The sequence below is a fragment of the Mycteria americana genome, chromosome 1 (assembly GCF_035582795.1).
Source record: "Mycteria americana isolate JAX WOST 10 ecotype Jacksonville Zoo and Gardens chromosome 1, USCA_MyAme_1.0, whole genome shotgun sequence".
Taxonomy (NCBI): Eukaryota; Metazoa; Chordata; class Aves; order Ciconiiformes; family Ciconiidae; genus Mycteria; species Mycteria americana.
Window position 1 is genome coordinate 204638646 of NC_134365.1, and position 25384 is coordinate 204664029.

Below are 25384 nucleotides of genomic sequence, written 5' to 3' on the forward strand. Positions count from 1 at the left end.
AAGGCTTTCTCATGGCTGAAACAAGGAAGGAGAGCTTCGCAATTCAGGCCTCTCTCATGCACTAGCATAATTAAAACCTAACTTATTTTCCATTGCACCTCATTTTCCCCAAATATAAGTAGGTGTTATTTGTCCATCTATTAGGATTTTGTGAAACTGAATTCCTTCTGATGTACAAAGTGTTACTTGTCCTGGCTGGAACATGGCTATTGGTTATCAGTCATACAACAGCAGCTTGCTGAGATACATTGCTATTATGTGGGCTTGTTAAGGAAAATTTGCTCTCTCTAGAACCCAGCATTTTTTCCCATTGCAATGTTTGTTATGGGTAATCTAATATGAAGAAAACAAATTTATTACAACTGCTTTGATCCTAAGAGCTGTGAGCTGAGGTATCCTGGAATTAACTCCTGACAGATTACAAGACAGATGTAGAAGTCCCACTGCCTATGCAAGGCAAAGCACCACCTTGCAGTTCCCAACTGCCTGTGGATATTTCAGACTCACCTTTTTTTAGATAGGTACATGGTCTTATAAACAGTTTTGCTATGTGCTTATCTGCCTTTCTGAAGTTTAGGCATTTGATATTAGGGTTATATTATTAATTGCATTTTCGGTAGCATCACAGATGACCTAAGCAAAATGGCATAGGCTGCACTGCCTCTCCAAATGGTCTACCCCAAAGGCAATTCTCTCTGGGAGGAAGGGAGTCTTTAACTCTCATCATTCAAATGTCTAGGAGCTGTCATTGCTGTGCCTGAAAAATAATGGAATCGAACTAATTACTGTTATGTATGAGACTCATAGGCAGTGATTATAGACATTCATAATAAATTTAAGAGGATTGCAAAAGATACTGTTGCTAGACAGCGATGTTTAATTTACATTTATAGGTGCAAATTAAGAATATAGAATAAAACACTGAAGTGCCAGCATCTCTCTCTATGACTTGCAGTTCAGGCAGCTCCAGAATGACTTGAACTGCTTCAGGTTCCCAAAGGCACTGCACAACCTCTCTGTGGCTTTTGGATCTCTATTGGAATTAGAAATGAGTGTAGTGCTCCAAAAGCACTGATATTTCTACGTGGTAAGAAAGTCACTGACTGGCTTTTCAAATAGTCTCCCAGGACATGAATGCTTAGTCTAGCTTTTAATACAAGGGCACTTATACCACTGATCAGGGAAGACTTTCTGACCCACTCAGTAGATAGTTGATGTTCACATCTCCCTCAGACCTGCCTTTTTATCCAACAAATGAAAGGAGAGCACCGTGCTGGGATTATAACCCCTTGCTGGGGCTCAGGGTCTCCTGTTCTTTGCTGTTGCTGGATTCATCTCTTCTGGCCAGATTTGGAACTGGTGTAAATTTGCACAGCTTCAGCAGACAGGTATGACTTACACTAACTAAGGCCTGTCTCAGGCATGGACAAAAAAATAAATTCTATTCTGCAAGACAGAAGCAGCTGATTCTCCCTGGAGGGAGCCTGGTGGGAATTTGAGGGTGCTTTAGGGGCAGAACAACCCCATGCACTAAATTAGCAGCTGAGCTAGAGAAGCTCTGTGTTCCCCATGCAGCCACATACTCATGCCCCTTTCCCACAGCCCTCATGAAAGGGGCAGAAACAGTTGGAGGCAGCAGCCTTGAGATGGCCAAGCTTACAGCAACCCTCCTACCCCTGGTGTCACAGTGGCCCCCTGCAAGCTGGGCCAGGGCAGGATGGGAGGAGGGGGCTCCCAAGTCAGCTGGTGCCTGCTCAGACATCTGCTCCTATTCTTTTTCCATTCTTTTTTGGCCACAGAGCTACTGAGAGGTGACACCCACATCCTCTGCAAAATGGTTCTCTACCAAATGTGTGCAACAAAGGGTGAAAGGGAGAGAAGCTGAAGGGGCAGTGGGGACAGAGACAGGGAAACTTGAGGCAAAGTGTATGTCCGTTGGCTTGAATTCAAACCAACCACCGTGAATGGAAAACTGGGAGAAAGTGAAGAGGCAGATGATGGCTTAGTCATAATAGCTTACAGGAACGTATGAGACCATCCAGAGCCAAATCAGCATCACAAATATCCCTATCAAAGAGAGGCAGCAAACTGCATCCTTACACCTTCTGCATCCTGCCCCTTTGGCATTCCCCCCATCCAGCACGTCAAGCAAGGACAGCTTCACAGGGGTGAGCAGGCAGGTTTCATAGGCTGGATCAGCCTGAGAGGTCTGTGTCACAAGGTGCAGAACATGTGCCATTCCCATCGGCTAGGGCTGAGTCGACTCAAAAGGATTGAGTCATTCCCAGGAGCCACTCTGCAACTCAGCAAAACTCACACCTGCCTTTGAGCAGGCAAGGAGGGTTTGTGTGCTTGGGTAATGCTTGCGTAATGAGTCTTGCCAGAAGGATGCCTTGGTTTGACATGGGCAGGTGACAAAAGCTAAGGGGCTGAGCTATTTACTGCTTTTGAGGATTTTGGTACTGTTTTTGCTGGGTGTACACAATGCTGATTGGACTGTGGTGAGATGGGTGCTGCACGAGTGCTTTGCTGGATGAATTAAAAGGAATCTGCTCAGAATAGAGCACATCACCAGGGAACAGATAGAGCACTCAGCTGTCAAATGCCTTTGACACGGGTGACCATGGCTGTTTTCTCAAATTTGGTCTCCCCTTGGTTTCTGAGACTGTCCTCTCCTGCCTCCCACCTTTCTGATCATTACTGCCACAAGGCCTGTGAGGATTCCTTCTATCCATGGGGCTCTCCATGGCATTCTGGCATAGGTCTATTTTTTATTCCTGCTTCAACATTTTCTCCTTGGTTAATCTCATTTACAAGCACAATCTTGGCAGTTCTTGCCCCGTTGATGAGTCACAGAGCTCTCTGCTCCAGACTTTTATCCTGATGTCCATATTACAGTCCCAAGTTGTTCACCATTTCCTGACAACTCTCCCCTGCTTAAGCCTGATGTACCTACAAAGCTCTTTCCAGCTGTGGAGAACACTCCCTCTTGTCTCTGGACCACAACCAAGGGCTCCACTTTTGTCCCTAACGCCTCTTTAGGGCTTTACATCTAGGCTATGTCTACATCTTGTTGATACTTCCTGCCTGGCCTCTCTTGAGAAGCACAGCCTTTCTTATCCATCCCCAGAAGTAAAATTTGGCCCCAAAGTTGTCCTTGTCTTCTCAGGCCCTGGACCATGCAGTGTTGCCATGCTCAGACCCATTCAGGACCCTGGCACACAGTCCTTGCTGAGCTCTCTGTGCCAACTGCACCAGCCCCAAGTTTCTCACACCAACGTCTCTAGGAATCCCCCCTCCAACATGCACTTTCTCACTTCGAACTATGTTTTTCTTTCAAGGACCTTCTCAGCCATGTTGTATCCACCAGGAATAAGTCTGTCCTCATTTCTAGTATGTTACAGTGCCATGCCCTGTTGTCCTTTGGTTCGGTTTTTCACAGTCATCTCCATGTGCCTTCCTTGGTTGCCCTTGCAATTGGGAAAAACTACCCATAAACATACAACAAACTTCCTCATATCCCCTTCTCCAGCTCCTCTTGTGCTGCTCTGCTTTGCTGAGCTGCCAGCTGTGCCGATCGGTGTTGACCCCATGCTCCTCTGCCGATCGTTGTTGACCCCATGCTCCCCTGTCTTGCTCACCTCCCTTGTTTCAGGCTGTAAGCTCTCCGGGGAATACGCCACCTTTAGTTACATGTTTTTACAGTCCTTCGGTATAGTGGAGCCCAGGTCTAGGAACACAGCCACACAACTAACAAACCCTCTGCCCTTCCCCATAGTTCATTTTGATTTAAGCTGCTGTACCCAGTTCTTGCTTGGAGGTTTTAGAGCTAAATCTCTTTTTCTAATTATAGTCCTACATAGAGAAGAACAGTTTCCTTTACTAGAATAAGTAATGACCTGATTTCTATGTGTGCTGCTCACAGGGGAAAGCACAAAGCCAGTCCTGCTATATTCCTGCATGATCTTGTAGGAAGACTCCTGTCTAATCTTTGCCAAGTCTTATAGAAAACCCGCACTGCCGCAAACTAAAGAAAACAATGAATAATTCATTTTCTTATCTGTTTCAGGATTGTTTTCTGCAAAACATCTATTTTAATAATTCATGTGATTTTTAGCTGCACCATGCTGCAGATACAAGTGGACAGAGGAGAGCCATACTGTTTTTCTCACTGTAGCCTGGAGGATTAATTAGTGCAAAATTCAAGCTCACATTGGATCAAATTCCAAGTGAGGAGTGAGAGGTGAAAATCAGGGTGGTTCGCAAGATTCAAAGTAGAACAGTTCTCTGAAAATCAGAGATTATGAGAGTCACATGTTGATGATATCAAGCTTGTCAAGAGCCAACTGGGGGACCAAGGGAAGTATATACAGAGTTCCCCTATTTCCCAACAGTATTTGCCAAACACATGAACTTAACATTTATAGAATTGCACACAGTTACTGTTTCAGGCTGTAACTGATTCCTACCTCAGTCAGATCCATCCAAGCGGCAGAGCTGTGGATTGAGGTCCCTGCTAGTGGACAACCCTGCAATACTGGTTGCCCCCGTGGAAGGGTCAGAAACCTCAGGTCACATTATGACAAATATGGACAGGTCAGCAAATGAAACATTAAAAGCTAACCACAGCCCATGAAAGGCAGGATTAAGAAGGAAATGATAATACCAACTGCATAAAGGAAACCAATGCCTGCATAATGCTACCACTGGTTCTTTGGGTCAGTAGTGGCAGATCTGGGTTCATTAACCCGAGCATCAGCACTCTGTTCACATACGTCCTGCTGCACCAAACAGCACTTATTTCAACTGGGAACATGCTGAAAATTCTCCGCTTGCAGCAAAGTGCTTCAGCCAGCACCACTAAGCCATCACCACCCAGCTGTGCCCCACAGGGCACACAGCACAGACCACACAGCAGGTACAGGTGCTCTTAAAGATTGCTCTTCCATTAATGAGGACAATGGATTAATCCCCTTTACCCTCTGCACAACAGGAAATTTTCCAGTCTGGCTTCAGCACTGCTCCAGGAAACAGCCAGGAGATACAATTCTTCAGGACAAACTGCATAGACAGGACTTTGCTTCTAAAAATATAGAAATACCACCAATATTTGAAAAAGTACCTTCCAAAAGAGCCAGTAAGAACCTCAGCAAAAATAACTCTCCCTTCCCCAAAGGAAGAAAAAAGCTACAGGCCAAAAAGTGACAGGAAGCCAGAGCAGCACTTGCTCTGCTCCCAGCTGTAATCAAAACCCCAGGCACAGATCCTGCCGGCGCTCACAGCCCCAGCTCCACAGGTGCTGGTGGAGCACTGAGGTTACTGGAGACAAATCAGTGCCCACCTACGTTGTCAAAAGAGCCCTGGCAACAATTTAAATTCACATTAGCCAGGATAAGGAAGTGCTGTGCTGTGGGAAGTGGCTGAATCTGTAATACAGAGAAATACAGGCCACCCTTGTATAATTTCACATACAGAATTAAAGAACCACACCACTACATGGCCCTTTTTTCTGTCTTTAAGCAGATCAAGGTAAACATCTCTGCATTTTAAATCACACACAACCTGCCAATATCATGTTTTCATCAATTATATTTTCATCTGCCCACCCAAGGCAAGACATATTCTGTATAGCATTAGTATGCTGTCTTGTATTTTATAAAGTAAATTAACAGCTTAGACTTACAACATGGCTGTGCCTTTTTAAAACACCTGGGTTGCATGATGCTGCCAATATAAATTATTTGCCTGAGAAAAATACCTGTTAACAAAGAAAGGTGCCAAAGAGCTTTACAGGCTGGGCAGGCAGCACTTGCTGCACGAGCTGCCCGTGCCACGCAGGGCCAGGGACGACGTTGTCCCAGCAGCAGGCGTCCGGTCGGCTTCACAGGAGCCTCTGGGAGAGGAGATGTCAGGTGAAGTGCAGCAACCGTGAGGCTGTGGAAAGTTTTTCAAAGGATCCAACCTAAATCTTCTCTACTGTTAATTAAACCAAAGTCTGCACCCTGCGGTGAGTATAAATATTGATTCTACTTTCTTGAAATAACTTTTATACTTTTTTTTTTTCTGTTTCTTTCTTTTTCTCCTCCCTAGGGAAAGCATCTTCCAGTTCCTCACAGGTCAGTTCGGAGATGTATCAGTGATAGTGTAAATTCTAATTTTTTATTTAAAAGTTTACGTTCACATCATGGTAAGAGGCCATTCCTGGGGAGGAGGGAAGGCAGTGCCAGACAGACATCCTCCCTCAGCAGCGCACGGCCAGTTTGGAGTCACCTCTGCCCCAGGTCTGACAAGGATTTTGAGAGCAAGGATGTCACAGGCCAAAGCTGAAGCACGAGTGGGAAGGACAATAAGATCTGTAGGCACCAGTATGCAGGGGCTTCACAGGAGGAGGAATTTCACACTTAGCTTCATTAAATCCATCTCCCTGCAAGACAGGAAAAACAATCACCCAAAGCAGCTAGATTACAGTGACACAATCTGACATGGAGCCAGATGACATTTTCAGATTTTATTTGAAGTTGACATCTTGAGACGAGGCATAACAACTGTGAGAATCACACCAGTAAGAAGGTAGCAGGGACCTTCGTGCCTCCCTCCCACCCAACTCCATGAACTCCAGTGTAGATATTAAAAATAAACCCATGTAGCCTAACAAATTGCAGAAGGAATTTAAGTCAAAGTGGGGCAGGGAAAGAAAGCGAGAGTCTAAGATTTGAAACAATGAAAACTGTTGCTAGAAACTTATTTTAGAATCTGCAAGAGTGATGCAAAGAAGTCCTCGATATCTGATGATTATAAATAACCACTTTCCAAAATCAATGGTAATAAGTTAAACATGCAGTTTTTATTCCTTGTATTTTCATGCAAAATACGCAATAGTGAATATTTCCAGTTCCATATTTCCAAATTCATTGGAGAAGACTAATTATCACAACACCCATAGAGTCTTGCTGATTAACTCCGCAATGAGTGCAAGTTTCCAGCCCTGCAGAGAAGTCCTGATCCCCATCTTACATTTTAGCAAAGAAATGAGAGGGCTTAAATCCAAGAAGGAGGAACTTTAACCACTCCTATAAGTAAAAAATAAAGCAATAAAGTGATGGCCCAAGCTGTAACTAGAAATGGTATAAAGAACCTGATCTGAGGAAGTTCAGATCACTCTTCAGATGAGGGAAATACCACAAAGCAGTTACATCCCTTTTTACCTGATCCATTAAAGTAAAATAGCTTTCATCTGTATTACTGCATATCTCAAAAATAAAACCCACAGTGCTTCAGTTTAGAATGACATATAATTTATTCATATAATTCACAAGTAGTTGGACACTACTCAATTTAATCTCCATATGCAAGTGATTTACACATATAATACTAAAATTGATTGCTTAGAAGGTAAAAAATACCATGGGTATGAAATGCCATGGTAGATGCTGTTCAATATACTACACAATCTTAGTGTCAGACACTTTTACTCATTTATGTTTTTAGAAAAAAGGCAGTTTGCCATTTTTAATTTTTTTTTTTATAAGTAGTCTGGGAAACTCAAGTGGTTTTGCTCTAAACCTTCTAATCAATTATTTCTCCAGTTCTTAGGAACTGAATTGACAACCAAAGCAACATTTTCAGTAGTTTAAAAAAAAAAATAATTTTTTGCTCCCCTGAATTCACCAAGTATAATGTGACCAAATCATGTTGCCTTCCAACATGCAACACAAAATACTAACCCCTGTAGATTCAAAGGATTGTGCAGGAATTTAGACCATGCTTCAGCATGGTGGCGTTGGTGACAACAGCCTGTTGATATAATTGTTGGCCCCTGCCAGTATCCAGTAGTCGTGAGTGTGTTTGCAGTTCACTGTGAATGTATTAGCATCACCAGACCATTTGGTATTCATGCAGCTGTGGAGTCTGATTGTAATTCTGCATAAACTCTTCTCACTGAAACTTGTATCTCATAAGCCTCATTAATTCTGCATTAAGCATATATGGCTGCATGAAGAAAATGGGACTTTAATGCATTTGCCTGCATCAGATTAAATTATGCACATTATCTTCTAGACGAGGTCCAAACATATATTTTGCTTGAAATGCCAGCAGTTATCTTAAAACATACCAAGAAGTTAAAAAGCTTTCACAATACAAGATCCAGCTACTTATTCCACATATACAAAAACACAGCTAGAGAAATACAATTCAATTGTCAATGCTGAATTATGAGGAAAGTCTAAAAAAATAGAAAAACTCTGATACCCGGACATCAATTCAGAATGTAACACTGCATAATGCCGCAATATGAGCACCCATTTAAAATGAGAAATCCCCAACAAGAGAAGCATAAGGGGATCTAGTATGTGACAAAAGTAGATGAATACTGCACCAAAAACATGCATACAATCGCCATGGTCATTCAGTATGCTAGTGAAGGTATAAGCCGTGATCTAACACAAGAGTGAGACAGTGTTTCCAAATAAAATCGAGTGAGTAACTACATATTGATTAAACTTTCTGATGCAGCAAAATGAGGGCACAGAGCCATCTCTGGGTTCTGGAGCTGTTTCAAGATTCGCTTGTGAAATTTCTCTCTGACACGATTGAACTCCATTATGTCCAGTGGATCCTCTTCAATCCAGAATTTGTGGAATTCATGCATTAAGTAGCCTACAAAATAATAAAAAAGGAGAAGTAGAAGGGATAAATACAGTATGTAAAGATCACATACAAAGTTAGAAAGAAACCTGCAATTAACAATTATGATTTACAGAGAATCCTGGTCACTGAGGTCTGACACCTCACAACACTATGCAGGGGCAAGACTAAACTCATTTTGGACAAACCCCAAATTTGATGAATATTATACATTGGCAAAACTTCTCACAATAAATACAAGAAATCACTAGTTGTCTTGGCATATGGATACATGAACTATAACATTAAACTAATGAGTATAAAAGCCAGGGAAGATGCTGCTGATGTTGCTCCACCAGCCTTTCGTTTATATTCAAGTTCTGCCTCACAGATTATTTCCTCATGGGAACATTGCTTACTCTCCACTAAAAAAAGAGCGTACTTGTAGGCAACATAACAGTTACCATCACGTCTTTCTGTATTAACACTTCCTCCTCATGCACAATTTTACCTTGTGTGTGCATGACCTTGCTGGAAGTGTTGTTCAACACTTATGCCTGTGATGCTGAAAACATGAATAATAAGGTGATATACAGAACCACCAGGTTTGGTAAGACTTCCCTGTTATAGGAAGAAACTTAATTCCCAAGTAGGTTTAATATACAGGCTCCTATTAGCACCTTTACCCTCGCAGTTCTGTGCCGTCCTTAGACTCAAAGAGTTTCACTGACAGGAAAAATGGTACATCCTGCACTAGGACTTCAATGAACTAGACCCAATCTCTTGATCTCAACTTCCACAGCAGATGAACCACTGAAAAAGTATAATCTTTCATCCCAACACAGCAAAATGTGCAAGTAAGTTTTCTGTATTCCAGAAAGTGAGGGCATTTGTTGTAAAAAAGGCTTAATTGCTTGTATACATTTATTTCTATTGTATGACAATTACAACACACATACTTCTAACTTAACTTTCAAGGTATACTTGCACAGTCATATTTTTCCCCCCCATCATCAATTTGAGAAACTTCATTCAAAAGGTACTTTAAGTACATCTTCAATCTCTTCCATACATTCCAACAGCCACAGGCTTTTTCATTCCAAGAGATGTTACTTTCAAAGAAAAGCTCAATAAAACCCCTTTAAAAAAAAAATCACTACATAAAATGTAAAACATTATTAGATCTTCACCCCCCAAAATCTAGGAGATTTCCAAGATGTACCTTCTGTACTTCAGCAGTGACTGTGTTGAGCGTGCCATTGAGCAATGCAGTTTCAAGCATTGCTTGTACAGTCAGAGAAGGCAACAGAACCCAAGAGCAGTGGGCCAAATGCAATTCTTAGCTTCATGTGTGTCCCCATGGCCTGAGGGAGCAGAAGGGTGCAGATGAGGTGACGTGGTGGATCAGCATTTAGGAGGTCCATGCAGTGCAACCATTGTGTTCCTCTACCAGCGAGGCTGCTGGCTGGGCAATGTAATTTTGACTTTCCAGTTCAGTCAGGCGGCCTGTAGGTATTTAATGCAGCCTAATGGTGCCTGGGTTTGAAGGAAATTTGAGGGAAACCAAGGATGACTGCGGTAGGGAGAGAAGAGAAACTCCAAGAGCATAAGAGCAGGGACTTGTTAGACTCAAACAGATAATCTCTGGATGAATCGTCCTTGCTTCAGGGAAGTTTGTCTGTTGATGCTTTCCCTACAATAAAGTCCATTTGATAACCTCAAGTTTTTCCTAGGATAACCTTGAGTTTTTCCTAAGATAGCAGGCAGAACATCCACCACCTTTACTGGCCCATTACTACAGCAGAGATCCGCACAAGTTTTATCCCACTTCATAACTCATACAGGCATGGGCTGTAGAGGGAAGAGCTGTCAAAAACAGCTCTCCCTCCAGCATCGTCATGATGGACTGGCCATGCTAGTCAGCAGACACAATGGTCCTGGAGCACAGTCCCAGGCTTAGCCAGCAGAACAGTCCTTCCTGCAGCCAAGACTTTGGCAGTGGCAACAAGACACTGTAAAGGTACCAAAACATGTTTCTTCCACCTCCAAATTCAATGGTGGGGGATCTTAGACTTGGCAAGAAACCAGAACCAAGAATATGATATAGAATCATAGAATCGTTTAAGTCGGAAAAGACCTTTAAGATCATCAAGTGCAACCATGAACCTAGCACTGCCAAGTCCACCACTAAACCATGTCCCTAAGCACCACATCTACATGTGTTCTAAATACCTCCAGGGATGGTGATTCAACCACTTCCCTGGGCAGCCTCTTCCAATGCTTGACAACCCTTTCGGGGAAGAAATTTTTCCTAATATCCAATCTAAACCTCCCCTGGCACAACTCAAGGCCATTTCCTCTCGTCCTATCACTTGTTACCTGGGAGAAGAGACCGACCCCCACCTCTCTACAACCTCCCTTCAGGTAGCTGTAGAGAGCAAGAAGGTCTCCCCTCAGCCTCCTTTTCTCCAGACCAAACAACCCCAGTTGCCTCAGCCACTCCTCACAAGACTTGTGCTCTAGACCCTTCACCAGCTTCGTTGCCCTTCTCTGGACACGCTCCAGCACCTCAAGGTCTCTCTTGTGGTGAGGGGCCCAAAACTGAACACAGGATTCGAGGTGCAGCCTCACCAGTGCCGAGTACAGGGGGACAATCACTTCCCTCGTCCTGCTGGCCACACTATTTCTGACACAAGCCAGGATGCCATTGGCCTTCTTGGCCACCTGGGCACACTGCTGGATCATATTCAGGCGGCTGTCAACCAACACCCCCAGGTCCTTCTCTGCTGGGCAGCTTTCCAGCCACTCTTCCCCAAGCCTGTAGCATTCCATGGGGTTGTTGTGACCCAAGTGCAGGACCCAGCACTTGGCCTTGTTGAACCCCATACAGTTGACCTTGGCCCATCGATCCAGCCTGTCCAGGTCCCTCTGCAGAGCCTTCCTACCCTCAAGCAGATCAACACTCCTGCCCAACTTGGTGTCATCTGCAAACTTACTGAGGGTGCACTCGATCCCTTCATCCAGATCATTGATAAAGATATTAAACAGGGCTGACCCCAATGGAGAGCCCTGGGGGACACCACTTGTGACCAGCCGCCAACTGGATTTAACTCCATTCCCCACAACTCTTTGGGCCCGGCCATCCAGCCAGTTTTTTACCCAGCGAAGCGTATGCCCATCCAAGCCATGAGCAGCCAGTTTCTCCATGAGAATGCTGTGGGAAACTGTGTCAAAGGCTTTACTAAATCTAGGTAGACAACATCCACAGCCTTTCCCTCATCCACTAAGTGGGTCACCTGGTCATAGAAGGAGATCAGGTTAGTCAAGCAGGACCCTGCCTTTCATAAACCCATGCTGACTGGGCCTGATCACCTCGTTGTCCTGTACGTGCCACGTGATGGCACTTGAGATGATCTGCTCCATAACCTTCCCTAGCACCAAGGTCAGACTGACAGGCCTGTAGTTCCCGGATCCTCCTTCCGGCCCTTCTTGTAGATGGCATCACATTTGCTAATCTCCAGTTAATGGGGACTTCCCTGGTCAGCCAGGACTGCTGACAGATGATTGAAAGTGGCTTGGTGAGCACTTCCACCAGCTCCCTCAGTACCCTTGGGTGGATCCCATCCAGCCCCATACACTTGTGTGTGTCCAAGTGGTGTAGCAGGTCGCTAACCATTTCCCCTTGGATTCTGGGGGCTTCATTCTGCTCACTGTCCCCATCTTCCAGCTCAGGGGGCTGGGTACCCAGAGAACAAGTGGTCTTACTGTTAAAGACTGAAGCAAAGAAGGCATTAAGTACCTCAGCCTTTTCCTCATCCTTTGTCACTATGTCTCCCCCTGCATCCAATAGAGGATGGAGATTCTTCTTAGCCCTCCGTTTGTTGCTAATGTATTTATAGACACATTTTTTTATTGTCTTTTACAGCAGTAGCCAGATTAAGTTCTAGCTGGGCTTTGGCCCTTCTCATTTTCTCCCTGCATAACTCATGACATCCTTGTAGTCCTCCTGAGTTGCCTGCCCCTTCTTCCAAAGGTCATAAACTCTCCTTTTTTCCCCCCTGAGTTCCAGCCAAAGCTCTCTGTTCAGCCAAGGCCAGTCTTCTTCCCCGCTGGCTCATCTTTTGGCACATGGGGACAGCCTGCTCCTGTGCTTTTAAGGTTTGCTTCTTGAAGGGTGTCCAGCCTTCTTGAACTCCTTTGCCCTTCAGGACTGCTTCCCAAGGGACTCTGTCGACCAGGCTCCTAAACAGGCCAAAGTCTGCCCTCTGGAAGTCCAAGGTGGCAGTTCTGCTGACCCCCCTTCCTTATTTCTCTGAGAATCAAAAATTCTGTCATTTTGTGATCGCTATGCCCAAGACAGCCTCTAACCATCACATCACCCACAAGTCCTTCTCTGTTCACAAACAACAGGTCCAGTGGGGCGCCTTCCCTGGTTGGCTCACTCACCAGCTGTGTCAGGAAGTTATCTGCCACACACTCCAGGAACGTCCTGGACTGTTTCCTCTCTGCTGTATTGTATTTCCAGCAGACATCCGGTAGGTTGAAGTCCCCCACAAGAACAAGGGCTAGCAATTGTGAGATATGGGAGCCAAACCAATCATACTAGACATATCCGTTCACAAGGCCATGGGCACATCAGGAATGTGGTGAAAAGAGAGAGTAACACTTCCAATGAAAAGATGACCTGAAGATGCATAAATGGATATTTAGGTAGATACTTATCTGTCTTTTTTTATTTATCAAGCCAACCACCACCAAAGACAAAAGCCTAGCAGCTAAACTGCCCAGAGTTCCTACCAGCCAGCCTATCTAGGGCAGCAACCCAGAAACCATTGCAAAAGGGAGAGCCCTGCTACAGTGTGATATCTGCCCACATAAGATTTTGGGTGAATGATGCTTATTAAATAGCATACTTGTTCTGAAGAGCCTATACTATTTAATGAAAGAGATGCACAGGATACTAATATTTGCCATTAAGAAAATATTATAGCTGCAAAACAAAAAATCTGTTACCTAAATAGCCAAACTTAAAAAAAACCCAAAACAACAACGGAACAAAACCCAACGGAACAAAACCTTTGCAGTTGTCATAAATGTGGAACACAGTGCATCTTGACTTCTTGTTATCAGTTTCTTGCCTATACATTGAAAAAATATTAGAAGTGTTGCTCCCCCTGTGCAAGGAGGCACAGCAGGTCTGTGCTGTAGAAGGAATGCTTGAGTACAGGTGAAAGGGCTGGGAAAGCATTATTTTGAGGGGGGACAACTCTACCGAAGGGTGGAGGGTAACACGTGAATGTAGATGCAAATAGTTTTTTCAGTTGAATTTATGGAGAAGCAATCTCCAGAAGCTCTTTAAAGTACCTTTAGTTTCTTCTTATTATTAAAATCAGTTTAAGAAGATAGGAAGTCCACTTGTTCAGGCACTTGGTGGGTTTTTTGTTTGAGTTTTTTTGTTTGTTTTTTTTTGTTTGTTTGTTTTACCCCTTGGTTTGGTAGTGGCATCCATCACAACTAAGAACTAAATCCAAGCATCCTAAAAGAGAGGAGAGCAAGACTAGCATGATAGTGCTGTGTCAGCAGATTTTTTTAAAATATGGGTAGTGCAAAAGTGTTAGCAGGAGTACAAATTATGTATTTCCCACCCTCCCGCCACTTACAGAACGTCTGCTGAAAGTGAGTTAGTGTTGGTGCTTCCGGAGCAACATTGTAGAAATGGGTCTTCAGAGCTCCACTCACAAGCAGGTTGTATGCGAGGTCTGTTATGTTAATGCCCACGATAGCAAAAGAATAGCTGTAAGAAAAAGAAGCAGCAAATTTGTGGAGAGTTTGTCTTCTTTCAGCACACTATAAGAAACGCTGATGACACTGACACTGCAGATTTTGTGTGCTACTGAGGTATATTAATTCTCTCCTCCATGAGCTTCCAAGGTGTGGGGGGGTGGAAAACAAGACAGACATTTATCCTGCCTGCTTTGTACACTCTAATGACAGTGTCTCCCTTGTGAAACATATGGTCACAGTGAAAATGGGAGTTTCATCACTGTGCCAGCATTTTCAGTGGAGCAGCACAAATTCATTGTTACAGAATAAGAACAAGCCCAGGCATCCATGTGCTCGCCTCTGACACAGGGCAAGCACTCCACATGGTGGCTGTGTCTGCAGGGTGACCCATCATTTGCTATTTTAACCCATCTGCCCCACTGGAATTCATTACCCACAGTTAGGAACATCAGGTTTCAACAATCAGTCCTATAAAGACATTCATATGGCTAAAAAGCCTGTGAAAAGAATCCAGCTGAGTCACCTTCAATTTATTCCTAGCAGAGAACTAGATACACAGGCCAGAAAACAGGCAAAAACCTAAGAGCACGCTGGAAACAGAAATAAGAAAATCAGACTGATGAAGCAAACCCCTGTCCTGCTAAGAGATATCAACAAGGAAAGTATATTTAGGCACAACAGAACTCAGAAATTGGAAGTTATTTCTTAATTTGTGAGCCTGTTGCATAAAGAACTTGACATTTCTGGCAGTGACTATTTCCCAGGAAAACATACAGTGTCCCACACTGACATTTAGTGATAAAAGCAAACTTGTTTAGTTATTCAGTGATATTTTTTTTTCCTCCTCTAAATACAGCTGTCTTCTGTAGACTGTCCTGGGTATTTTTTCAGTTATCTCTATCAAGCAAATCAAAATACTTTCCTTTTCATTAACCTTTGATATATTTCAGGAAGAAAAACAAACAACTAAAAGTCCAGAAGTTAACTGCAATGTGAGGCCTAATGGAAAGTTTCACAGAAAAATTTAATATGGGCATTTAAATGTTGTATTACGTATTTTCAGATACACTCAGAAGGAACATCCAGTTCCATACTCATGAATAATGCAGCTATACCAAACCCACTGCCTAAGAAGAAAAAAACCTCACCACTATTTCTTCCCTATTATACTTTCCTGAAAGCAGATCAGAACCCGGCTCTGACAGCAAGAAGTGAGACTTGATCACATTGTGTGTTAAGAAGAATTAAACGGATAGTCATCACTGCACTATTCATAGCATACAGAGAAAGCTTCTCCTTGCTACAACATTTTCGGGTTATTTTTCCTAATTCTTACTTCAAACTGTTTTTCCTGTAATCTTTGATCAAAATCAAGGTGTGGTTAAGACAATACACGTTAGTATGTACACTGAAATTTCCTTTAAAAAGTAACCAGGAAACACGTTTTTCCCCTCAAATATACAGCATCATTGCTAACTGTTGTGTTTATGGCAGCTTTAAGAAGATTTTTAAACTTACCCGATTGCCTTATCAAACTTTTTCTTCTCCCATTCGGCTTTGCTGAATTGGCTGAGAGGGAAAAAAAAAAAATTTAAATCCAGATATTGCCATACATTACTAACTCACAAATATTTTCTTTCAATTTCTTTGATATTATAACATTGACTGAACATGGTATTTCACCTCCATGGCTAATCACATGTAACTCTGCTTCTGACTGGATGGACTGGTATAAAAAGACTTGAAATGGCTAACTGGCTTTATAGCATTGCTGATAAACTTGTCTCATCATTACAAAGTATGCACCTACGTCAACGTTCTCAGTAAAAGCCAGTTATTTTCTATATTGACCACAGAGATGATCCACTTCACTTAAGTCTGCGCTATACAAAAAGTTGAAAATAGGACATTTCTTTTAACTAATCAAAGATGGTTTTAGCCTTTTGTGTTTTCAAAGATATACATGACACTCATGCCTGGAGGCATGATTCACCTGAGGCAGCAAACATCAAAAATACTCCTGTGATAAAGTTTTTATGTCCAGCCAAATTAGAAACCACTCAACAGCCAAAAATAAGGAACAGTATTTCCTATTATTTGGCACAATAATGCAGAGCTTTTCAAGGACACAAAGTCACTCCCTTAAAACAAAATTAGTTAGGGAACAGATTGATTTTAGACTAAGTTTCTGCTGTTCAACAACATTTTCATTTAAAAGAGCTGTGTGATGCAACAGTCAGCCAACATCCCACTAATCAGGTTTTAATCTACTCAAATGGAGCAAGTTTAGCAGAAATCATTGCCTGCATTTATCGCCAGCTAAAAGCAGGCACAGAACCGACCCTAACCAGTGGGCTACAACTTAGACATGCCTGTGGGAGTTTTGCCTTGGTAAGGCAGATCAGAATTTGCAACTTTTAAATCCCAAGTTCTAGACAGCTATGTGTGAAAGTGTTGTTCTTGGACTATACTTGAACTACAATAAGTATATATTACACTAAAACCAATCCCCTGAGCTTCATGTAAATATAGTATTTAAAAATTGTTGCCATTAAGTATTAAAGATGCTAATAGGTGGTAGCCTATTAGCCACCCATCCTGGCCTGAATGTTACCAGGTGGCACGCATGAGGACAAAACTTCACTTCCTCAATGGCGCTGCATATAGAAATACATCAGTCTTCACTCATTTTCTAAAATCTTAACCATCTTTGTAAGCTGTGGCATAACATCAGTTAAAAAACCCCAAGCAAACACTGAATAATAAAGGTGGCACATGTAGGATGTGGACAAGCAATACAGTTCAAAAATAGAAATTACATTGATCATGATCATCATCAAAAACCAGCACGGCTGCTAAGCAACCACACCAGGAAGAACACCATGGGCACCACCAGCAGCATCTATCTTCTACTGAATGCTCTTTCAAGGAATAGAAATTGCACATGCTCACAAAGCACTCCAAGATGGTCGTTGGTAATCAAACATGTAAATGAAGAACACTAATGTGTTCCAAGTGCTTTTTGTCACAGAATTACCATTGGGAATTCAACCACAAAACACTGAGGAGATCAAAAGCTTCACAGGATTCAGATGTGGACCTGCTATATGGATATCTAACATTACTGGCAGAAGAAAAATGTCTTTTAAGGCAACTGATTACCATGTAACTGGCTAAGAGGCATCTCCCTCCCCACCCCCCGCTCAGTTATGGAATAAATCTCCTATTCACAAATCATTCACAGCACAAAATTTTTGCCACTTGAAGGTACCTGATCTCTCAACACTCAGGACAACGGACTAGCCAGATTAGAGCCATCATTAGTCAAGGCAGACAGAGTATGTGACTATAAATAAAGGGGCTCTTCAGCTGTGCTAACAAGTCCTTGGCCCAGACTACTTCTGTATGGTCACAGCTGTTGTCACCATAATGGCACTACTTAGACTTTTTTCCTAAAGGTAAAAGTCACCCAAAATTTGTTCGTTAAGCCTGGTACTAAATAGGTCTAAAATAAGAGTGCTTTAGCTACATCAAGCAAGGCTGATTTCATTCTGTATATATAAGCATGCTCAGATGTACCCAGTGTTGCACCATCAGCTACGTTCGAGTTAACTTTAGAGAAAGGAATATGGATCTCTTGGTTTTGCAACACGGAATTTCAGTTTATTACATGCCAAATTGCAGTATGGTTTGATCTTTATTTACATGTAGGGTCTCATAAAACTAAGAGAAAAGAAAAAAAATACCTTAGTTCCTTCTTAGTGACTTCCCTTCATTATGAAAAGACAAAAGAATTAAAAGAACGGTAAATAAAAATACAAAATCACTTGAAATTAGAAGTATAAGTGAAAACATTTAACACTGTTTAACTATTTCTAAGATTCAGTATACAAGTTTACCTCTTGGACTTGATCAGTTTTCAGGATTGGTACTTGAAAACAGATAGCATGTGACAATACTCAAGCGTATGCCCAACAAAAAGAAAAAAAAAAAACCAAACCCAAAACCCCAGCGCCCTCCGCCAAACAGCAGCCAGCACAGTGGTCTCTCAAGCTATTTTTTCAGGTCTCAAGCATTACCTGTATTTAGGCTGAAGAGAATCAGAGAGAACTTGCTGAGCTATCTCAGTGTCCCATTCAGCAAAATACCTGCAGATATATACGTTTAGGGTGAATTGTTAAGGAAACACAACAAAAAAAAAGCATCTTAAGTCATATTAAGCTGTACATACACACCCTTTTAAAGGTCACTACACGTGTTATGCAGTGTGAGTAGCATCTGACATGTTACATTCATTAAGCTACCACTCAGACCCCCAAAATGAAAGATAAAAACAGACTCAAGTTATAAGTGCAATCCTATCAGCACTTAGTGAACGCGCATTACCAGAGTCCCCTTTCTACCCACCCTACAGAAAAATCAGTTGCTAGAGCATGTTGGCTGCTGAGCTCAAGAGAAAGGAGTTCAGGCTTCTTGATCTGGCAGATTCATTAAGCATGATGAGAGTCATCACAGGAGACTAAGAAATGAAATACATGGTAGGGATTCATCTCCAATGGAAGTTCAAAGCCAGAGTCAAGAGTCCAGATTCTCAGCTGAGCTTTGCTAGAGAATGACATACAGACAGTGGATGATTTATGTCCTTCAATCTGTAAAAACAGAAAATATTTCTTTTTCCCCTCCTAGGAGGACGTTATTTACCAAATGTTTCTAAGTTATGTAACTACCTGCAGTAGATACAAAGGCTGGAGGAAATAACAGGCATTGATCAATTCCCAAATTACCAACCACAGATATGGTACCAACACTTGGTGTGCGTGAGGCGGAAGGGAAGTGATGTAAACTCACTGCTTATTTTGAGTATCGACAGAAATTGAAGAAGTAGTCCAACTACAGAAGTCTGCTATCAGTGGCTGCATTTCAAGTGTTTTGCCTAAGAATTCAGCATGAAATTCCCAAACAAGAAAGCTGAGCAGTAACATAGCCCTCCCACCTACCCACTTCCAGGGCATTTTCGTTAAGGAAATCTAGATATTGGTGAAAATATACTTTACAGTTTCTTTCTTGTGGGAAGAGAGTGCTAACTTACTGTGTCACAGAGAAACTAAAAAAAGGGCTTCGCAAGCGGTATTACTGAGTTGAATTAGGAATACTGAAAGAAAAGAGACTCCTTAGAGAAGAGAAACCCTCCAAAAATTGGGCTAGCAAATAAATTCTTTCAGTTTTTTATATGAAGTCTCTAACACTTTTATAAGTTATTCCCACAGACTTGCTAAAAATCTGCAAGTAATGCTGCTTTTCATGACTTCAGACACACATAAACCCATCTACAGAGGACCATACTTACACCAAGTTATATAAGCCCAGGAGACCCATCCCTCTAAAGTCTGTTTTAGGATCGTCACCTTGGAAACCAATTTCACACCACTGCTTTGAAATCCGAGCTTTCAGTGGCGAATTGGGCTTCAAGCATTTCCACAACTAGGAAGATTACAGGTAAAACATAATTAAAACTTCCACACATTCGTATAGCTTTTTCTTCTTTTTAAACCAAGCTAAGTTCTGATGTAACATCACTACATTGCTATCCCAGCAACTCAAACATAAAATCAAATTAAATTCCTGGGGATGAGGAGGGTGGGGGGGAAATCCCAAACCACTCTTAAGTATTGCAGACATTTCAGCCCTACAAGGCCCTTCCGACCTTAGCAGCTGCTGTAATGTCTCGCACAAGGACTTGTTTTGTTCACGCTTTGTGCATCATACTAGCATCTGCCTCCATAAGCACAGAGACAGGAATGGGCTGGTATTTGGTTGTAAATCACTGACAGCGCAGCAGGCAATCAGCCCTCAGGTCCCTGAGGCTCTGCAGCAATCTTTTCTCCGGCATCTTTTGCAAGTCTCTGGAAGGGTTATAAATCAAGAGGTGCTGACTTGGCTACCACAGTGCTGAAAAGCAAATTGGAGAGCATAAAAAAAAATAATCCATACAAGAATAGCATGTTCCACCTTCAGATTTAACTAAGGGGTGAATCATTCATTGATCTCACATAAAAAAAGGACGAAGTGATTTAACAAGCCAGACCCTCAGATGGAATAAATCCACTTAGCTACACTGGTCCAGCAACTTTACTGCCTAAATATTATGTTGCTAGGCACCTAAAAGCAGCCTAAATTGACACGTCTGGCAAATACATACCTTCCACACACTTCATGCACCATATCACAAAGTCACCCTTTTCAAAGGGTATTAAAAAAATCAGGTGTTCTCCATAAACCATGAGTTGGTGAGTAGGGCCTCAAGAAATGCACTTAGACAAAGCCTACCTAAAGGAAAGATCTATATGCACATTTCCTAAATAAACAACCCAGAAATTGTATTCATTTTAGCAATTCTAACTGCATTTAAAATGAGGTGCCTTAGGAAGGTTAAAACTTTAATGATTTCACTTTGTAATGGCTCCATAAAGCATCATGGTTTAAATCATATTTGCTATCTTTCTTGTTCATCCATTGACAGTAAATACAGTAGTATTCATTAGTTCAATCACATTAAGTTAATCTTTCTCTCATTCATGAAGTGCACTCCTGGTAAACATGAATAAATGATAGACATTAGGAACTCAAATTACCCAGTGCAGAGATCACTTAGCAGAATATCTAGAAGGAACAAAAACCAACTGGCCTATTCTTCCCCAGCATGGGTTGGAAACCGAATTAAACACTTGGACATATTTCCATTTGACATGAGAATTTGCAAAAGCAAAATGCCTGCTGTAAACAAGTGCTAATACACAGGTTACGCTAGAGGCAGATGGTGAAACTGATACTTTCTTCAACATTACAAATTTTACAGCCTAAGCTGCACTGCTTAATGTCCCCTCAGACAAACGCTTAGTTTCCATTCTGTTTTTATTCTTCTGCAGTTACATTTTTAAAGCACTTAGGTGACTACACATCATTGCTGACATGATTCTCAGGAGCATCTAAGAACCAGGACCTGGCCCTCACAGGCTGGGTGGCTGGGAAGGAGCTCACAGCCAGCTCCTCGGTGCTTCTCACCTGTGATCCCATCCTCAGACCCAACTTCTTGCTCTGCGGGAAGTGTAGATGCCCAATGTATTTAGGAATGCTTTCCTGGAGCCAAAAGTCCTCGTTAAACCTGCAGCCAGGCATCTGGTATTTTCAGGGACCAACATTGTAGGCTGGCACCTGGATCTCCCACCTCCAAGACACAGGCTTCCTCACTGGGTAAATCGGTGTGTCCCTTTAGTTAAAGCCCACTCTACCCCCAAGAAATTTGTGCTTTTGGCTGCAGAGGGGCAGGACTTGAATAGGAGGAGTCCATCTGCCCCATCCTACCTGGTGGCTAGAGGACTCCTTCAGGGGCAGCTCTGGATTTTGACTCCTCCTCAGTGAGACTCACCTCCCAGCAAGGAGCCAACATGATTCTCAGGAGCATCTAAGAACCAGGACCTGGCCCTCACAGGCTGGGTGGCTGGGAAGGAAACCACAGCCAGCTTCTCACCTGTGATCCCTTATAGGCAGCCTTCCAGACACCTACAGGAACTCTCTAACCATGAGAGGCATTTTTTAGAAATAGTTATTTGTATCCTTAAGTGCTTATATAAGATGCCTACTGGAATTTTTGGAAGTGCCTGGAAACCCAAGTAACTAAGGTAACATTTCCAGAAGCTCCCACTGTACCTTGTGTAAGGCACTACACGGCAAACTGCAGTGTGGAAGACAGCTTCATCATCATGTGCTATAAAATCCCAACAAACAAAGTTGGATGGGGACAGAAGCAAAGGAAGCGTTTAAGTTTTCAATATTTTTGTTTAAAATAATAAAAAAACCCCAAACAGGTGGTAAGTTTTTATAACACATCTGAAAATTCTGTAAGAAGGCATTTTGCTTGTAGATAAGGTCATTATCACTATTCTATGTTTCTTGCCATTTCTCTGAAGCATCTTGCACTAGCTACGGTCAGAAATAGGATCAGAATAAATTCTGGGACTTGCTATTAGGCTATTTTCTACCCCCTTTATTCTCTCCTCAATTCCTTTCTAATATAAGAGCTCTCTAGCTCTCCCTCTGCTTATGGCTTCAAGATCATCTTCCTGAAAAAATACTTTTATTATCTGTTCCAGTGCAAGGCTTTCCTGAAAGCATGAAGTACGTAAAACCCAACTGGTATGGTTTTCATCACTGCGTGTGTATTATCTAAAGAATAGTTTCATTTTGTTACATTGAAAAATATATTTGGTAAATACAAATGTGTAAGGTGTCATCTCCCACCCTTCCACCCCACACAGTGAAAGCTAGAGGTTTGCCATTGCGATACACAATGTCTTCAAAAATACATGAAATTGAAGAAAAAAAAAAGTTTATTCTGGTTAAGAGAGAAAAATACCTTTCTCATGTTGAAGAAAGGTGTACTGAATTAGGACATATGACTATTTTTCCAGAGCTCATAGCGCAGAGCTGTTATCTGCAGTAAGAGCTGGGTATCCTGTCCCTAGACACAGTCCAGCCAAGGGACATGCATTCATCAACCAGGGAACGAGCTGCTTGCTTGGCAGGTGTTACATCCAGACTAGATTAATATGCTGTATAGCCTTATCTTACAACAGGTACACGATGGAGGAAGGTGAAAATACCTCTCGATGTTTTAAAGAGGTTTATAAACCAGGCCGTTTGGAGGTGACATGAATAAAGGATGCCCTCTAAATACCTATGCCCTCTAAGTACCTCTTAAGCACCTACCTTCAGAAGCATTTCCTCATGTTGCGGATTCTCCGAATCATATGGCTCTCTGCGCAGCTTTTCAACCTCTGCAATCAGATTTCTGTACCCCACAATCTGCAGCAGGCATGCCTGAAGAGATACTCCCAACCTGGGGAGGGGAAAAAGGAGCAACATAATCCAACTCAATCATATGTAGCCATGAAACAGCACTACCGCATACATACTCATTTAATTCACATGAGTCATGTTACATCAATTAATTAATAGTCTAACACTTTAATTACAATGGGAGAATTTCCAAGAGATCAATATTACATTAAACAAGGCCTTGTGAAATGCATAGTGTTATTTAGTGCCTTCCTTACATAATAGAATTTGGGATTTTTTAGATCTTTGAACTGTGAATTTTCACACATTGAAATATCATTGTAACTGTACATAGCAGCATTGAACGCCTGCTACAAGCACATGACTGAATCTTTCCTCTCATTCAAATGGCAGCTTCTCAAACAATGCCCTGATACCAGAGATATGAACTTAAAAAGGGGTGAGCAGGAGAACTCAGCAAAAAGCTAAAAATACTCATGTTGCTTCCATGCCACAAAAGCTCACATAAAGAAGCCAAAAACCCGAAGGAATATAGTTCAAAGATCTGCCTTCTAGGCAGCAATTTTTTCGGTCTCATGTTAAGAATAACCATAATGGCTCTCTTTTCATTATAGTGCGGATTTTACATTTCCTTTTTACATTTCCTGATGCATCGTTAAAAAAAACAAACCCAAAACCAACAAAAAACCAAAAACCACCACCCCCCACCAAACATGTGGCTTCCAAGGCTTTAAATTACAAAGACTTATTTAGTTTTAGGTTAAGATTTTATAATGTTAAATACAAGTTATGCAGTACACAACTGCCACGCTCATAAGAATATTTAATTACCTATGGGAATAAACCCTTTAATTTTTAATAATGTCTGAAATTATCTGAACACCTAGTATGAATTTGGAGGTCACAGTTAGATCTGTATCCTCATTCCCCTGTGGAACACAGACTGCGCTGATATTAACCTGCACAGGTTCCTCATCTGTCTTGTTTGATGTGCTGAAACATTTTGTTTATTCCATAATACTGTTAAATTTTCTGAGCAAAAGGATTTTCACCGCTTATCTTTTGAGATTAATCTACAGAATCAGAGATGTCACAATTAGGCCATTTCTCTTGCTGCAATTTCATGCTGTTTGTGGCTATAACCCTTTTGGAATAACCTATGCAGTGTTTTCCTACCTTTGCTGTTTTTTTGTTGGTTTTTTTTTTTGTGTGTGTGTGGTTCTGGTTGGTCAGTTGGGGGTTTTTTTGTTGTTTTTTTTGTTTGTTTTTTTTCCACATGCTTCATTTGCTATACCCTACAGTTTTACAGAAAGGCTGGATTTCAAAGAAAGCTGAAAAGCCTGACAAGACTGCACATGAATTGCTGTAGCGCATCACTAAACCACAGCCATAATGTTTTTAACTACTCAATAACCTCAGAATAGTTTAGAGCAGAACACCACAGGCAGTGGCAAAGCAGAGCAATTTTATATTTTAAAAAAAGAATATATTTTTAAGTTCCAAGTTGCAGAACATATACAAAGCAAGCCATGTTTACTCTTTAGATAAAGCCAGCCAAACGCTGCGTGCAATGTTATTCGTTGGGGAGGGGGGGCGGAATTAGTTTCCCCACTGTCCTTTTCATTAAGCTTTTGCTCTCCTCCTTGCCCCAGCAGCACCAAGCAGAGGACACGGGTGAGCTGCTGATGCCCCAAGCCTCCTCCCTGCCACCGGCGGTGGCAGTTCTCAGAGCACGGGAGCAACCTGCCCAGGCTGGCACCCCCACCTCACTCAGCTCCAGGTGCTCCACGAGATGGAGGAGAGCCTGAAACTGGGAGTATTTCAGGGACTGCTGCTGTAGTTAGTGTAGATTGCCCGTGTCACCACCTGGTTATTCAACCTACTTGCTCCCACAACTACACATACGCACTGTTACCTCAGAGGCATTTATAAAGGGCCTCCCTCTCTTCAGGTCACGGCAGCCCATAGCATTCAAGAACAGCTCAGTGCAAACACCCCTGGGATGCTAGTTCAGCTCTGCAAAGATGCTACAGTAACAAAAATGACTGCATACAGATTTGCAGAAACACACATAGTATGACACATGGCCCCTTGTCCTTACCCCAGGAGATGTCAAGTC

The 25384-nt window shown here is 42.2% G+C and overlaps 1 protein-coding gene across 6 annotated transcripts in view; it reads right to left on the reverse strand.

Moving 5' to 3' along the window:
• Nucleotides 1-6709: 6709 nt before the first annotated feature.
• Nucleotides 6710-25384, reverse strand: part of ELMOD1 (ELMO domain containing 1) — a 50674-nt gene continuing 31999 nt past the window's right edge. For 2 of the 6 annotated variants that reach the window (XM_075490992.1, XM_075490993.1), the window contains exons 6-12: nt 23176-23305; nt 19757-19890; nt 18489-18557; nt 18156-18179; nt 15928-15978; nt 14286-14419; nt 6712-8658 (exon numbers count right to left, since the gene is read on the reverse strand). In XM_075490992.1, coding sequence (XP_075347107.1) covers nt 8486-8658; nt 14286-14419; nt 15928-15978; nt 18156-18179; nt 18489-18557; nt 19757-19890; nt 23176-23305 — 715 coding nt within the window. In that variant the 3' untranslated portion in view covers nt 6712-8485. Of the gene's footprint in view, nt 8659-13065; nt 13310-14285; nt 14420-15927; nt 15979-18155; nt 18180-18488; nt 18558-19756; nt 19891-23175; nt 23306-25384 lie in introns of those variants that run through there. The other 4 variants (XM_075490994.1, XM_075490997.1, XM_075490995.1 and 1 more) reach the window with 4 other exon arrangements.